The sequence below is a fragment of the Delphinapterus leucas genome, chromosome X (assembly GCF_059928025.1).
Source record: "Delphinapterus leucas isolate spDelLeu-1000000601 "Yukka" chromosome X, BTC_Dleu_Yukka2, whole genome shotgun sequence".
In the NCBI taxonomy this organism is placed as follows: domain Eukaryota; kingdom Metazoa; phylum Chordata; class Mammalia; order Artiodactyla; family Monodontidae; genus Delphinapterus; species Delphinapterus leucas.
In genome coordinates, this window is record NC_143150.1 from 1,695,714 (window position 1) to 1,711,666 (window position 15,953).

Consider the following 15,953-nt stretch of genomic DNA (forward strand, 5'->3'; position numbering starts at 1 on the left):
CCAGCTCACGCCCTGGCAGGAGCCTGGTTCGAGCTCTCCAGGCGCTCAGAGAGAACGGGGCCCCGGGAGGGGGTACAGTCCCGGCCCGAGAAGTCTGGAGGGGCTGCTGCAGTGGCCACAGGGGGACCCCTTGGCCGAGCCACCGTCCGAGGGCAACTTCGGTGCCTCACCGGCCCCAAGGACTGCTGGTGCCGAGGCCGAGGTCCCGTCCTCGGCATGGGTGGGGCCAGCCAGGGCAAGGGGGCGGGGCCAGAGGCTAGGCCAAGTCTGACCATGTCACAGGGGAGCCGGGACGGCTCAAGGAGAGAAGGTGAGTGAGGCTGGCAACCTCGGGGGGGGGGGGGGGGGGGCGGGGGGGGGCGGGGGGGGGGCCGGGGGAGGAGGGGGCGCGTATTTACAGATGGAGACGACGGTGAGGTGGAGATAAATTAAATAAATAGGTGGTTGGGGTATAAATAGCAAGGAGGGCAGGGGCAACCACAACCCCCGGCACGAGGGCAGGAGGGCGGGGGTATTGCTGCTGCCGGGGTGGGGGGCTTGGTCCGGTCACCCCCTCCCCACGCAGGGCCCAAAGCAAGGCACTAATGACGGGGGCCCGGCTGTACCAGGGGCATCTTGGCCCGGTGACCTCATGCCACCCGATCCAGGGCTCAGCCCCGGGACCCAGGCGGGAGACGCCCCTCTGCACGGGAGTACGGCTCAGGACTGAGAAGCCCCCTCCTCACGGGGTCCACCTCCCTTAGCTGTTGCTGGATGCGAGGCCGATGATATGTTCCAACTTCTGGCGCAGCTTCTGCTTCCGGCAAGAGGCATCTCGGTCCAGAGCGGTGAGAACCTGCAGGAAGAGGCCCAGAGCCGGGCTCTTGAGGGGCGGGCTCCTCCTGGCCAAGCCCCACCCCCGATGCCCCCCCGCCCCTCCCACGTGGGAGGGGCCCAGCATCTGGCCTCCGAAAGGGCCTGCAGCTCCTCCTTGACCCCAACCCCTCCTCCGACTGCACAACCTCTTCCCGCCTTCCAACAGCCAGCACACAGCCCCTCCCACAGGGTGGTCTGGACTGGAGGCCCCCCTTTCCCGTCCCTCCTAACCCCCACCCCACCCCACCCCAGACCTCTCTCACCCAGGTCTCCGCGATCTCGGGCCTCACCTTCCGTGACCGTGGGCAGCACCCGACAGAGCCCATCGCTCCCTCCTCCCTGACGCCCAGGGCAGGGGTTGGGGGGGGGGGTCCTCACGCGTGTTCCAGGACCCGTCTGGCACTCGGGGGCCCCTCCCGAGCCTCCTCAGACTCTGCAGCCGGTCCCCCCTCTTCTCTGCCACCTCTTGAATGTCCCAGGGCCACTCAAGTTCTTGGGCCACGTCTCCCTCTCCAGCTGCCCATGGCCCCCGCCTTGGGGAGCTCATCCAGGCTCAGGGCCCTATCCGGGCCCACCCATTCTCATCTCCAGCCAGGAATCCAACCCTGGAGCCGGCGCATCTGTCTTCCCTGACTCTCCAGCCACAAACCGGGCAGGTGGGCTGACCGCGCCTACCTTTGGCCCCAGCCCGTCAACCCAGCCCTCCGTGTGCTCCCAGCCCCTAACTTCTGCCGGACCAGAACTTTGCGCTCCAGCCAGTGGCTTCTCTACTGGGCCCCTCAAATCCCAGCATCTACAGAGCGTGTCACCTGTGCCACCTTAAGGGCCTGGTTGGGGGAGGAACTGTGAGGAGTCCAAGAGCTGGGCTCGCTGACCCCCACCACGCCCCTGCCTTTGCCACCAGCTGTACCCTCAGAGCCAAAGAGCAGGGGCCCGAGGGGGTGGCACGCACCTCCTGGCGGTACTTGGTAACGTAGAAATAGAGCTCACTGAGCGCGCTCAGGACGTTGAAGTCACTGGCATGGAGACGGGACTGCTCCACCAGGTACGCGTCCATGTCCTGGTCACTGATGGACGCCATCTTGGCGATGTCCCGGTAGTACCTGTTGGGGCCCCGAGGAGGTCGTGCCAGCAGGCACCACAGAAACCAAAACCCCTGCCCCGGCTGCCAGGCCAGCCTCCGGGCCTTCTTCCCTCGCCCAGCAGCCGCGTCCCCTGGGGTCCCAGCCCCGCCTCCCCACACACTGGGGCCCACCTCTCCACCCAGCTCTTGTAGCTGGGGATGTCCTTGGCGTAGAGCAGCTTGTTGGAGGGCGAGTCCTTGCCCAGGCGGTGCTCGGACGTCGAGCAGGAGTCCATGAAGGTCTGGGCCACCACCGACAGGCAGGCGTCCGTGATGCTGCTCTTGTGGATGTCGAAGACGAACTGTGGGTTCTTGATCACGTTCACCCAGAAGCGCAGGGGCAGGCTGGACAGAGGGACAAAGGCCCGCAGCTCCGCGATCTCCCTGCACACACCCTCCCATCCGCGCTCACCTCCGCAGGCCCACAGGTGGCGAGAGTGACACACTGAGAGCTAGCAGCCTCTTCTTCAATTTTCTGCCTGACTTCAAGCAGTGAGAAGTCAGAGTGGACGGTCTTCCGTCCTCAGTGAGTTTCAACGCGCCCCCCTCGCACGGCTAACCCCGGGACCGGGCTTCTGGTTACCTCTGCCCTGTGTCAGCGGTATCACCAGGTGAGCAGCAGGGCCAAGGACACCTCTGGGCGCTGGCCACACTACCCACATCCCAGACGCCCAAAGCCCTGGCAGAGCCCGCCTGCGGAATCACACGCACTTGCTCTCTGTGCTCGGCGGCACCATCAGTGCCAGGCCGCTGTCCTCTCCTGCCAGGGTGACCAGCCAAGCCCCCGCCGGCATCCTGACCGTGGTCCCTGAGCCCCAGCCAAGCCTCCTCACACCCCCGCCCGTGGGCCGGTGCACGGCAGTACCAGTTGCTCTTCCAGGTGTGGCGCACGTCGGGATCGCCGATCTGCCGCTGGTCGGCCTGCTCGTCCAGGAAGTCGAACATGTACTTGATGGCCAGGGGCAGGGCCGAGCCCCGGTGCGCCGTGCTGAACACGGTCTCGAAGAGGTCGTCCACAAACTTCTGCAGTGTGCCCTGCAGGGGCGCAGCAAGGACACCAGCTGACGGGGAGCCAGGGCGGGACGTCCCCACGGCAGGACAGATGGGGACGGAGAGGCTTGACAACGAGCAGGGCTTCCCTGCTCAGCCACCACCCCTCAGACAAGCTTGGCCTCGACCTCAGGGTGGCAGTTCCCGTGGCAAAAGCGTTGAGCAAGTCCCTTGGGATTGGAACAATCCAGTGGCCCCTTCCCCAGGCAGCCCAGGCCAACCCCAGGGCCAAGGCCAGGCTACAAGGCACGTGCACTAAGGCCAGGGTGGCGCAGGGCAGGCCCACACCTTGGTGGCCAGCAGCCGCGTCAGGTAGATCTCCGAGACCATCTTGCTGCCTCGGTCTCCCTCTCGGTGGTCGGCGTGGTCGTGGTTCTTCACCAGGTGCCACAGCTTGGTGCCCGTCTCCTGGTCGGGCGTGATCATGGGTGCCCGAGAGCGGAGGCTGTCAGGGCTGCTGGCCGTGCGGAGCAAGCTCTCTGGGGCAGAGGGTGGTGTGCCCCTTAGGCCAGTGGGGCCACACCAGCCATCGCCGTGGCTCTCGCTCCCCTCCATCCCGGGAGCCCTGCAGGCCGAGGGGGCCCGTCTGCTCTCACGGGCCCACTGCACTTCTAGGCTCTAAGGAACTAGAGACCTCCTGAGAGCAGGGTCCAGGGGGGCCGCCAGAGCCAGGCTGGCTGCTCAGACGGGGTGGGGCTGGGGGTTCCCCACGATGGCCGACACAGCCTTGCAGGGCACGGGGCCAGCAGAGACCCCACACCGAGGACGCCTACCATAACGGCTGAGAGAGCGGGTGAAGGTGAAGGAGTTGGCCATATTGTAGGCTGACACTTGTTTGGGCACCAGTGCCACCAAGGAACCATCTGTCACCTGCAAATCCCAGAGACAGAGGAGGGGGCAATGCAGGAGGCCGAGAAGCCAAGGGGCCTGAGCCACCGCCTACCCTGGCCCGGCAGGGCACGTGTGGGGCGGCTACCCAAGGGGGGCCTGTGGCGCGGGGGCCAGAGAGGGGAGGGGCCGGGACCCCTACTCCTGTGGCCTCAGGGCAGGGCCATGGCTCACAAGGGCCCTGGGCGTGAGGGGACCTCCGGCTCCTCACCTGGTAGTGGGCCAGTGAGTTGACCCTCTTCCAGTCACACTCAGTTTTGGTGGTGACATCCTCGTCCTGGAGAATGATGCGGGCCATGCGGCCCTGGCGCCACTCTGCGGGCCACAGGCAGCTCTGAGGTCCTGCTCCACGAGCCCTGGGACCCTGGGCCCACTGCCCTCAGAGGACAGAGCTCAGGTGGGGAGAGTGAACGCCAGCCAAGGTAACGTGGCCACAGGAGGTGGGGGGGCCCAGGAGGAGAGGGCAGGGGCCTCACCTAGGTCCATGTCCTCAGCTCTGGGACGCTGAGAGTAGGGGATGCCCTTGTACACAGCATCTAGCAGCTTGTCTTTGGCCTGGGTGATACTGTCACAATTGAGAACCTTCACCGGGACCTGAGCGCTGCCCTCGCTCTCCGGGCACACACAGTGCAGGGTCTGAGGGCGAGGGGGACCACAGGGTGGGTCCTGGGTGAGGCTTCCCCTCAGGCCCGATACCCTGCGCACCTGGACCCCCGCTCACCAGCGTCTTGTAGTCGATCTGCTGCCGGATGAGCTTGTCCTCGCTCAGGGAGTAGCGGGCCTCGCCTGTGATGGCGTCGATGGGGCCCTTCTCCATCTGCTGCTTGATGGCGCAGTAGAGCAGGAAAAGCGGCTCCCCGGCGCACTCCTGCAGCCAGGGCCGGGACACAGCTTGCCGCCCGCCTGCGGCCGACTGCTTCCTCACATCCCCTCGCCCCCCGCCTGCCCTTCGAGTGCACGCACCTTCAGAAACTTATGCAGCAGGAAGGTGAACCAGTTGGTGAGCATCTTCTCAGCCACGGACTCGGTCCTAGGGTGAAAGGGGTGCTGGGGCCCCGGCCGGGCAGGGCTGGACTTCCCAGGGGAGGGGCAGGGCTGGCGGAGGGGGACCCAAGTACCTGCGCAGGAGCAGCTTTGGGTGGTTCTTGCTCTCGAGGTTCTTCTCGATGAGGTCCGCCAGCAGTTGCTTGAGCAGCCCCGTGGCATAATCGAGGCGGCTCTGCAGGGCCACCATAGTGAGCGAGGCCACAGTGCCACGGTCGCGCATGGAGAAGCTGCTCTGAGCCTCCAGAGTGTGGATAAAGGTGAGCACGAAGGCGCGGCTGTGTAGCAGCTGCCCGAAGAGACGCAGGGCCTTCTCGACATTGGGGGGTGTCTGGGGGCGGGGGGGGACAGGGCATCTCAGACGGTGGAGGTGGCCCTGGGGGCGACAGGGCATGGGCAGGCAACAGGGGGCACTCACATCCAGCTCCTTGAGCACTGGGTGGGCCTCGATGCCCGGGAAGAGCACACGCACGGCGTAGGTCCGGTAGTCCAGGAAGGGGATCTGCACGCCATCCATGTGGTTTGTCAGCTCGTTGATGTCTGTCTGCAGCTCAGCGAAGGCTGGGGAGGGCCGGTGAGAGACGGTGAGCAGAGAGGGAGGAGGGAGCCCCTGCCACCTGCCCCACCCCCCACCCTCATGCAGGCACCTTCCTTGCATTCCAGGGCCACCCGGGACTCCAAGTTGTCCATCTGGAGCTGGAGGCGCCTGAGCGTGCGGTCGGCATCCTGAGTCTTGCGTTTGTAGGCGACCAGCACGGCGGTGATGGCCAGCAGCAGAAGCGCGCCCCCCGCCGCCAGCCCCACCACGGCCGGCAGGCTCAGCGCCCGGTCAGCCGTGATGTGCAGGGTGCCCAGCCAGAACTCCAGGCCGCCCACGAGCACCTGCAGAGACAGGCGCCGTAAGCTGACCCGCACCCCCGCCCCAGGCTGCTCTGGCAGCCTCCCTGCCCCCTACCCACCATGACCGGCTGCCGGCCCGTCTGGCTGGGGGAGTCACACAGGAGTTGCGTGTCCGAGACAGTGAGCGTGCACGGCTGGCCCCCGATCAGCACCGTGTAGTTGAGGCGGGAGCTGCCGGCCGCCGCAGGGATCAGATTCTTGCCCTGCAGATGGAGAGCGCTGCTGGCCAGGGCTCCCCACCGCCCCGCCCCTCCCGCCCTAGGCGCCCACCACACTGGCACCTTCAGCACTACGTGGGAGCCAGGTTTCACATCCAGGACCCCAGAGGGCCCCAGTGGCTCGAAGCTGGGGTCGGGGTAGTAGGTGAAGGAGGACCGGTTGAGGGAACGGGCCGTCTGCACGTGGTCCAGCAGGAAGCCGAACTCGTCAGGGTGCTCACCCTGGGCCTGCGGCTGGGGCCGCCCCAGGAAGATGCCAGGGGCCTTACACAGCATGGCGGTGTCATTGATCACCTGGCACGTCTGTGGGGACAAAGGTGGGCAGCCCAGCACGTGAGGCCACAGCGGGCAGAGGGTCAGGGGTGGGATGGCGGCAGCTGGCACTCACGTTGGTGGTCTCGATGCCTCGGTACTTGGCCCGGACCCGGGGCTCCTGGACCGTCAGCAGGTGGGTCCCACTCACGGTGATGGAGGTGCTTCCACTAGGTATGGGGGTGAGGGGCCTCAGGCTTCCTCCCCACCACCCTGAGCCCAGCCCTGGAGCGTTATCGAGGCTGCCATGGGAGCCCAGGGTCTCCCCAACCCTAGGTCACCTGGTCACCAGGCGAGGCCCAGGCCGGGCACTCAAGGACCTGGCCCCCAGCCTCCCCTCTGCCAGCCAGGCCCCATTCTCCCGAGGGCCTTACTTGATGATGCTCCAGGTGGGCTCGAGGCGAGTGACGGTGGGGTCCTGGGTGTAGGTGTAGAGGACACCGGGACTGGAGATGTTGGCGCGGTCGATGGCCAGGGTGATGGAGGCCTGGCTCGGACCCAGGGTGGAGACAGGCGAGATGCACACGATCGCTTCAGCATCCCTCCTATGTCAGCAAGCGGGGACTTGGAGCAGGCTGCCCAGGGCTGCCACCTGCCGGCCCCATGGCCCCCACCTGCAACACTCACCTCACGAACTGGCACTCGCCATCTCTCACGGTCACTGTGACTCTGCTGCCGGCGTCCAGAGAATGACCGGAAATGGTGATCCGCGTGCCCCCCGAGGCTGGGCCCCGACTGGGACTCACGCGGTCGAACGTGGGCGTCTACGGGAGAAGCAGCCCTGAGGGGAGTGGGGAGACGGCGGGCGCCCAACAGGGCCAGGCCACAGCCCCCGCCAGGAAGGAGTGGGAGAGGGAAGGGGGCGGGCAGCCCACGTACCACGAAACTGTAGAGCTGCTCAGACTGCGTGCGGAAGTCAGCCGAGCAGTCGCTGACGCAGAGCTCCGCAGGCCCTGGTGGCGGGCTGGGCACCAGCGACTCCTCCATCTCACACACGACCCTAGGGGTCGGGTCAGGTCGGAGGTCAGGCCTGGGCGCCTGGCCACAGGCTGCGGGGAGGCCCAGCGCCCGCGCAGCTGCACTCACCTCTCGGCACTGACGTACTCGGCGGGGATGGAGTTGCAGCGCACGCCAGCCACCCGCAGGCCCACGTCTCGGGAGGTGAGGCCCAGGTTCTCGCCCACGATGGTGATCCGGGTGCCTCCCTCCTTGGGCCCCATGAGCGGGTGGATCTGCGGAGCAGGAGGGGAGGCGGGAGGGTGAGCCGAGGCAGTGGGTACCCAGAGGGCGGCGGGTGGTGGGGAGGCCGACCTGGGCAATGCGGGGGTGGCTGCAGCGAGCGCCCTTCTGGTTTGGGTGCATCCAGTTGGTCTTGGGGGCCGGGCAGTGGGCCCGCAGCTGGCACCTATGCTCCGAGATGCACCAGCCACAGTTGAAGCGAGGGTCAGCCTTGAGGCAGAGGCCACAGCTGGGCCGCTGCGCCCAGCACTTGTACAGGAGGGCTGTGGGCACAGAAGGCGCCGCTGGGGAGCAGCTACGGGCCCCGACGAAGGGTCCCCCTGTGGGCCCGGCCCCAGCACGTGCCTTCTCCGCCCCAGGAGGCGAGCTCCTCGGCCCCATCCCGCCGGTCACCTCGGAAGGTAGCGGGCTTGTCGATGGGGAAATCTCCATCCCAGACCACGGAGAAGTCCAGCTCGGTGTCACCATACTCATCGCCTTCATAGGAGTACTGGGGGAGAGGGACCCGCGTGACCCCAGTGAAGGTGCACAGACCGCCCCTCCCCCAGCTCAGAAATCCCCAGCAGCACACTCAGAAGGTCCCTGGCCACTGTCAGCTGAGGCTTCTAGAAGAGTCTGCTGGGCACAGATCTGCACCACGCCCAGCCCCGCACAGCCTGGACCCCCGAGGGAGGCGGGGTGGGTGGGCCTCACCGAGGCGTTCTGGCATTGCACGCTGCTGCTGTTGAAGCGGACGGCGGGCACCCGCTGCTGCCGCCCCTGCACCCGGACCACACACTCGTAGTTCTTCTGGCCCGACTGGGGCTGCGGCAGGTTCTTGGCCCGCAGGGTGAGAGGCTGCATGACGCCTGCTGGGATCAGGAGGTCCCCACTGGGCAGGATCTCAGGGCAGCCCTGAGAGGAGAACGCCCATCAGCCAGCTGGGCTGGCCCCCGGTTAAGGGGGCTCCAAGAAAACCCCAAGACCGAAGGCAGAAAAGCCCGGGGCCGGCCGGCGCAGAGCCCAGCCCCCTCGCGTGTGGCGCCCGCCTCACCTCGGGGCTGTGGACCCTGCCCTCCTGGAAGGAGCACTCGTGGGGGTGGCTGGTACACACGTGGCGGTACTTACACCAGTGGCAGGGGTAAGGGCTGCCGACGCAGGACATGCACCTAGAGGGGAGAGGCTTCAGAAATCACGGAGCAGACCGGGCCTGGCCCCTCACCGTCCCACCTGCGGGACACACGGGGAACCAAAGGCAAAAGGCACCGGGGCCCGCCTGAGGCCTACACGACACCGCGAGCAACAGAGACGCGGGAACAGGGGTCGGGGAGGGGGCCAGTACTCACGACTGGAGGGCGCTGCAGTTGTAGAAGACGAAGTCAGCCCCAGCAAAGCTCACGCCGCTCTCCTTGGAGAGCAGCTGCAGCTGCACGGTGCGCGCGGCCCCTGCAGCGAGCCCAGGGGAGCCACACGTGAGCCGTGGACGGAGAGCAGCCCTGCCCCCCGCGGCCCAGCCACTGACCATGCCCCCGGGTGAGAGCCCGGAGCTCCTGCAGGGAAGGCGAGGAACAGTGTAACTCTCCAGAGGGCAGCAGGACGGCCTCGCTCTCGGTCACCTCCTCAAAGGCACAGCTCACGCCCGCACTGAGGTCCGGCACGTTGCTTATGGCCACGGTCAGCTGGGGGAAGCAGAGGGCCCAGAGCTGGGAACGCCCCCAACACGTATGCACGGGCCTCTACACCCGCACGCTCCGCACCACTCACCTGCACCCCAGGCGATGTCACCGACACATTGTTGGGCCGGACCCGCACCTGGACACACTTGCTCAGCTCCTTGGCGAAGCCACGCGGGGCCGAGGCGCCTGGACAGGCCCCTCGGCGGCAGCATCTGTGCGGGGTCAGGCCAGGCCCATCCCACCGCTGCCCCAGCAAGGCCCGGAGCGGGAGTGCAGCGGGGGCCTGGGGGGGATGGAGGGGACAGCCGGCCCAGCCCACGGCACCAGGCAACCGCATGCCTCGGCCTCATTCCCCGGGGTCCGAGGGATGTCACTCGGGGTAGAGGTTCCACTCGCTAGCTGGACAAAGTAGAAGGGCAGGGAGGGGAGGCCACAGGGGCACAGCTCGGGGGAGTGGGCACTTGGGCGGCTCCTTACCTGTGCCGCAGCACGCACCACCCACAGTGCGGGTCCCCCGAGCCCAGGCAGGCGGCGCAGCTTGGGTACTGCTCGCAGGTCTCCACCGGGAGCTGGCTCACCTGGGGGCAGCCGTGTCAGCACCCGCCCCACCCCTGTCCCACCCCTGCCGCACCGCCTGCCGGGCCCACCTGCTTCTCGCTCAGGAGGTAGACGTGCCGGTGGTCGGGGCTGAAGAGCAGGTCGCGCAGTATGGGGCTGCCGTCCACCACAGGCACCGTCTCATACAGGTGGGCCTCCTGAGAGCCGTCGACCCGTACCTGGGCCACGAGACCAGCCACCTGACGCCACAGCAGCACCCCACGCGCCCAGGCGTCCTATTCTCGAGCCAGGGACCCAGCCTGCCCGCCGCCCCCCTTCTCACAGACCAGGGAAGGAGGACGCCAAGGCTGCCCCCTGGAGGCCCTTGGGTGTGACACAGCCAATCCAAAAAGGCTCCCAGGACACAGAGACAGAGATGAGCGTTGCCTAGAGTTGGGGGACAGGGAAAGTGTGAAAGCTAAAAGGGAAGGGATTTTTAGGATCATGGCAACATCCTGGAATGAGATAGCGGTTATGCTTGAGTAACTCCGCAGACTTACTGAAATCACTGAGATGTATGCTTTAAACGGGGGGGGGGGGTTGTGACACGGCACTTACACCCCAATAAAGCTGTGACAAATGCAAGACGGGGACCAGGAGGGAAGCAGACCAGGCCCCAGAAGCTCGGTGGCTCCCTTCACAAACATTCCCCCGGCCACCCCAGACCTCCCCCAGGGACAGCCCCGCATCCCCCAGGTGAGCAGGAAGGGAATGTGGCAGTTGTCCTGACTCCTGTCCCTTCAGAACACCCTGGAACAGGAGCAGCTGCGGCCCTGCCGGCACTGCAGCCCCCGTGCCCATGAGGGGACAAGAGGGCAAGGAGGGTTAGGTCCACATTTGTCTCCTCGTTCATTCGACTGAGGACCCAGCAACGACGGCTCCTGCTCTCCCAGCAGGGAGGACCGGAGGTGGGCCCGGTCTGCCCCCAGAGCCACAGGAAGCCAGCGATTCAGGCCACGGCGGGCAGTGGCACTGCAAGCATGGGTGGCTGAGAGGCCACCCGTGGAGCACAGCTGGGCTCCTGGGTCCCAGCCTGGGAAGTCCCCCTTCCCCCAGGGGCCAGGCCCCATCCAAGGTGCTGCAGGGCTCAGCCGCACGTTCTTGACCCCAGCCCTCGTCTGCATCTCAGTGCGCCCTGACGCCCACATGCCGAGCGTTCCGGGGCTCACCTTCTTCAGACTGCCACTGCGGGTGCCAATGAAGACCACAGAGTGCTGCTGGTAGGGGTAGGCGGCCACACTGGCCATGCCATCAGTACTGTCGGCTAGCAGGGGCAGCCCCTCGATCACGTGCAGGCCGCCCAGCGGCTGGTTCAACACCAGCCCGCAGAAGTTTCCATTTATCTGCATGGGCTGGTGAAACAGGAGGAGGACGCATGAGTAAGAGCTTGGGGGCACCAGCTGGACAGAGGCAATGAGAGCCCACGTTCTAGGAGGGAGCAGAATCTGGAGCTCGCTCCTTAGCAGCCAAGACCAACTGTTTGCCCCAGGACCCCACAGGAAATCGGGGGCTGAGGAGGGAGGCGAGCAGGCAGCAGCAGGGAGAGCAAGCTGGTCCACACAGAGAGGTGGTGGGTAGGCAGGCCGGGGAGGAAAGACAAGCAGCAGAGGCAGGGAGGGAAGGACGGGGGCGGGGGACCCCGGGCTAAGCTGTCGTTCCCAAGACCGAGCCCAGGCTGGCACACGTGGCGGCCCATCAGCTACCGTACGACCGCCTGAGCTGGCCCCGCACACCCAGGAAGGGGCAGAGGGCCCAGCCCGGGGGCAGGGGTGGGGGCGGGTGAGGGCTCACGGTGTTGATACAGGGCAGCTCCTTGTTCAGCAGCCAAGGCAGGGCCAGCGTGCCCTCCCCACGGTAGCAGGACTGGATGCGGCGCCGGATGTGGGCGTTGATGCTGCTGAGGGTAAAGAGGCAGAGGATGGTCTGCCGCGGCGGGCTGGCCCGGTTCTTCTGGCCCTGAGAGAAGATGGTGAAGAGGACGTCCTCGTCGGCCGGCACACCCAGGGCCTGGGCCAGCAGCAGGCCGGGCTTGGCCAGGTGGGCGCTCTGCACCAGGCGGTACTCCACGCCGCGCCAGGAGCAGCCGATGGGGAACTCCACGTACGAGTAGAACTCCGAGTCCCCCGAGCACATGCGCACGATCTTGGACGTGAAGAATTTCTCGCCTGCCGTGTCCAGCAGTGTCTGCTGGGTATCCAGCTGCAGTGTCAGGAAGTACACGAAGGAGGCGCTCACAAAGCCGTAGACGTAGTAGATGTCGAAGGCTGGGTACAAGGACAGCGTGTCTGAGGGGATCTTGATCTGAGAGGAGACGAACTCGTCCTGGTACACCTGGGGAGCAGGTGGAGGACACAGCCTGGGACGAGGCCTAGGTCCACCCTCGACCTCCCCAACCATGGCCCCTGGGCCCCCGCCACCCAGCCTGGCCCTGCGCCCACAACATGGCCCCCGGGGGTCTTCCCTCACAATCTCCCTGCCCCTGACCCACGTGGTCACAGGACCCCAGGCCAGAAAGGCTCCAGAGGCAGAGCCAGGACAGAGTGAAGGCAGGAGGGCACGGGAGCTGGCTCTTCAGAGGGGCGAGAAGGGAGGGGAGGGGAGGGGAGGGGTTGGGGGCCGGACAGCGGGCGAGAGCCCGAGCAGGTGGGCGGGTTCACCCACCAGACTGAACATGTCGGCACCGTCCTCGTCGCCGATGAGCTTTCGGGAGCTCAGGGTGGGGAAGTACTCAGACTTGCCATCCACGGCGGTGCCCACGAACAGCTTGCTGGGCCCCTGGCCCTGCTCCACGATGACGCCCGCCATGGAGTCCGGCTCCTGGGCCCCCGACAGGTAGTGCTCCTTGCGGTGGTGCGGCTCGCCCAGCTTGAAGAGGTCGTCCAGGCGCAGGAACTGGCAGATGCCCTGCCAGATGCTGCCGCAGGCCACCAGGCGGCGGGCTGCGTAGTCTATGAGCAGCAGCTTGTTCACGTTGTCCACAGGCGCCAGGCGGTGGGCACAGACACGCATGCTGGGGGGTGGGTAGCAGCGAGCGTTGTCCTCGACGGGCCCCGTGACGTGGACCCGCAGCTCGGTCAGGTTGGGGGCCAGCTTGAAGACGCGATTCACCGCACCCACAAACACCTCCCCGGTCACCCGGTGCACGGCCAGATGGGTGAGCGAAGTGTCCGTCACTGAGAAGGCAGGGAAGGGCGTGCTGCCACCCAGGGCCCGCCCCACGGCAAGGAGGAACAGCAGGAGGAGGCCGACGGCAGGCATGGCCAGCAGCTGCCCCGGGGGTGGGCCTGAGGAGAGACGGGGAGTGCCGGTCAGAGGCCCCCCGGCCCAGGGCGCCCAGCCGCCTCCGGCCCTGCCTGGCCTACGGCCCCCAGCAGGCCGAGAGCCACGCCACAGAGGGTGGAGGCCAGTCGCCCACCACCATACCAGAGCCCCAGATGGCGACCACGGCTGGGAGAGAGGAGGGGCCTCCGCCAGGGCGCACGAGTGAGCAGCGAGCACAGGCAGACTTGGGGGCCATCAATCATCCCCCACCCACTGCTGGAAAGGAGCCAGGAGGCCTCGCCTCAGCTGGGCCACACCCAAGGGGGCAGCAGAGCCAGGTGCTAGGAAAGGCAGGGTGGGGGGCCCTCCAGGAAGGAGAAGCCAAACACCAGATTCCAGAGCTGAGGGTGGCCAGCCGCACACAAGAGCAACCCAACCATGGGCAAGCCAAGGCCACAGACGTGCCTCACACCCTAGCTGGGGAAAGGAGAAAAGGTAGGGAGAGAACAATCGCAAATTGGTGTCAGGACACCACCCCTGGACAGAGGTCTGAGGCATCAAAGCCTGAGACCAGATGGGAACCAGGGCTGCCACTTCCACCTTCCTGGCCCCGGCTGCCTCCTCGCCCCAGGGGCCTCCGTCTGCTGGCTGTCCAGGAGGAGCCTGCCATCTAGCCTACCGGCTGGAACACAAAGCCGAGTCGCCTGCCCCCAGAGCAAAGCACAGAGACAGACATAAGTCAGGCTCTGCTCAGGCACAGCCAGACGGATGCCCAGGCAGCCCTGCGCGGCTCTCCCTCCAAATCCACACGTTAGCTGGGGAAGGGGAGATGCAGGGGGGCCCAAGGAGCCCTATGGAAGGGGAGCAGCATTCTGAAATACAGCTGAGACTTTGGGGAGACGGGGTGGGGGACCACAGGAGCAGTACTAGGCTTGGCTGGGTCTTCACCCCTAGGCCACACCCAGCCCTCGGCCAGCTCCAGGCAGCAAAGACAGCAGAGAAGTGTCGTGGCAGCCAAGGGGGCAGGGCTCAGCGATACCCTCTCAGTGCCCAAGCCCCAAGGGAGACACAAGTTACTCAGCTTGGGGAGGGTGCGGGGAACCAAACCAAGGCAGCAACCAAGGAAAGGGGAAAAAATGCATTTGCTAGAACAAGGAGAAGACCCAGCTTGGAACTGCAAAGTTTCAGCTCAGGCTGATCATCTCTCTGGGGCTCTTTTGTCAGGTCCGCATCCTGGATCCTTAATGTAAGAGCCAGAGAAGAAAGGAAGACGGAGAAGGGAGGCCTCATGCCACCCTCACCTCCTCCACACCGCACAGGAACACAGGCCTAAGAATGGGGATGGGACAGGTCGGGAGGGAGACCTGGAAAGGCAGAATTTGCAGCCCAAGTGCCCATCCCAAACCTCAGCCTGTAACCGGGAGCCTCGGGCATCACAGGCACGCCCAGCCTCTCTGCTACGGCCCTGCCAGCAGAGCCCGAGGGTGGGGACAGACCCTCGCAGAGACCCGGCTCTAGCGCCCGCGCCCCAACGCCCCGCGCGGTGCTGCCTGCCCGGCTCGCCCTGCCCCCACCAGGGATTGCCCCCCCACCCCCGGCAGATCCACGAGGACCCTAGTGGACGGAGGCGCCGCAGCAGTCCTTGCAGGGGCCGCTCCTCCGCCACAAAGGGTCCCCGTCGGGCCGGGGGCTAGCCGCGGACGGACCGTCCCTACCGGCGCCGGGCACGAAGGACCAGTCAGGCCGGCGCCCGAGAGGCAGGGGCAGGGCCCGACCCCTTAAAGGCCGAGCCGAATCCCCGCGCTGCCGGAGCCCAGGGCCGCCGAGCAGGCCGGCCCCGCACAGGCGGCGGGGGGATGGAGGCCACCTACCTGTCCCTCTGCCGCCGCTGGCTCCGGGTGGCCGCCCGCCGGCCACGTGGACGCGCCCTCGAGCCCCACACCGCCCCACTCGCGCGCCCCCGCCGCCGCACCCCTCGCCTTACACCCCTCGCCGCCGCCGCCGCCCACACACTGGGCCGGCCCGCGGCCGCCAGGGCCTTTTAAACCCGGACCGTACCACCGCGCCGGGTGGGGGCGCCCAGGGAGGGCCGAGCGGCAGGGCTCGCGGGCGGCGGCCGCCCCTCCCTGGGGCCGGGAGAGGCCCAGTGCTTCGCCCGGGCCCCCGTGAGCGGCCCGGGTCCCCGCCCAGCGAGCCGACCCCCCTCGCGCAATGGCCGCGTCCGCGGCGCGCGCCTCTCCCCCGCCACCCCCGCCCCGGACCGCCGCCTCCCGCAACCCTGGGACCCGCGCGCGCCCGCGCCACACACCCCCTAGGACCCGGGGCACGCGCAGACCCCGCCCCGGTGCTCGGAGGCGCGCCCGGGGCCACCTGCCGCCGGTGCGCGGCCTCCGGTGTCCCAATCCTTAGGGCGCACACCAGCCGGGGACTCGCGGTCCTGGCTCAGGATACTCTCCCCCTGACGGTCCTTAATCCGGAGGGCCCGCGGCGAATAACATGCAGATGCTCAGCACGAGGACTTGAGGCTGTAGGCCATTTACACCTGGCCCCTTCCCCAGCCAGCCACCGCGGCCCTGAATCGGAGGTTTTCATTCCCTTGGTTTCCTTTTCTTTTCTTTTTTTTGGTACGCGGGCCTCTCACTGTTGTGGCCTCTCCCGTTGCGGAGCACAGGCTCCGGACGCGCAGGCTCAGCGGCCATGGCTCACGGGCCCAGCCGCTCCGTGGCACGTGGGATCCTCCCGGACCGGGGCACGAACCCGTGTCCCCTACATCGGCAGGCGGACTCTCTACCACTGCGCCACCAGGGAAGC

At 67.1% G+C, this 15,953-nt stretch overlaps 1 protein-coding gene across 1 annotated transcript; it reads right to left on the bottom strand.

Moving 5' to 3' along the window:
- Positions 1 to 377: 377 nt before the first annotated feature.
- PLXNA3 (plexin A3) lies at positions 378 to 15,115 on the bottom strand. The gene is made up of 33 exons (XM_022566614.3): positions 15,014 to 15,115; positions 12,543 to 13,165; positions 11,673 to 12,212; positions 11,051 to 11,233; positions 9,932 to 10,060; positions 9,762 to 9,862; positions 9,373 to 9,496; positions 9,131 to 9,287; positions 8,955 to 9,054; positions 8,663 to 8,777; positions 8,323 to 8,523; positions 8,023 to 8,119; positions 7,702 to 7,892; positions 7,477 to 7,622; positions 7,270 to 7,390; positions 7,018 to 7,154; positions 6,765 to 6,935; positions 6,467 to 6,560; positions 6,142 to 6,381; positions 5,920 to 6,063; positions 5,608 to 5,842; positions 5,379 to 5,521; positions 5,035 to 5,291; positions 4,880 to 4,946; positions 4,638 to 4,784; positions 4,393 to 4,552; positions 4,128 to 4,231; positions 3,802 to 3,898; positions 3,317 to 3,507; positions 2,844 to 3,013; positions 2,111 to 2,323; positions 1,808 to 1,958; positions 378 to 835 (listed from the first exon to the last, which is right to left on the bottom strand). Exons 2-33 carry the CDS (start codon positions 13,137 to 13,139, stop codon positions 740 to 742), a joined length of 5,619 nt encoding a protein of 1,872 aa, XP_022422322.1. The 5' UTR covers positions 13,140 to 13,165; positions 15,014 to 15,115; the 3' UTR covers positions 378 to 739.
- Between the last annotated feature and the right edge of the window lie 838 nt (positions 15,116 to 15,953).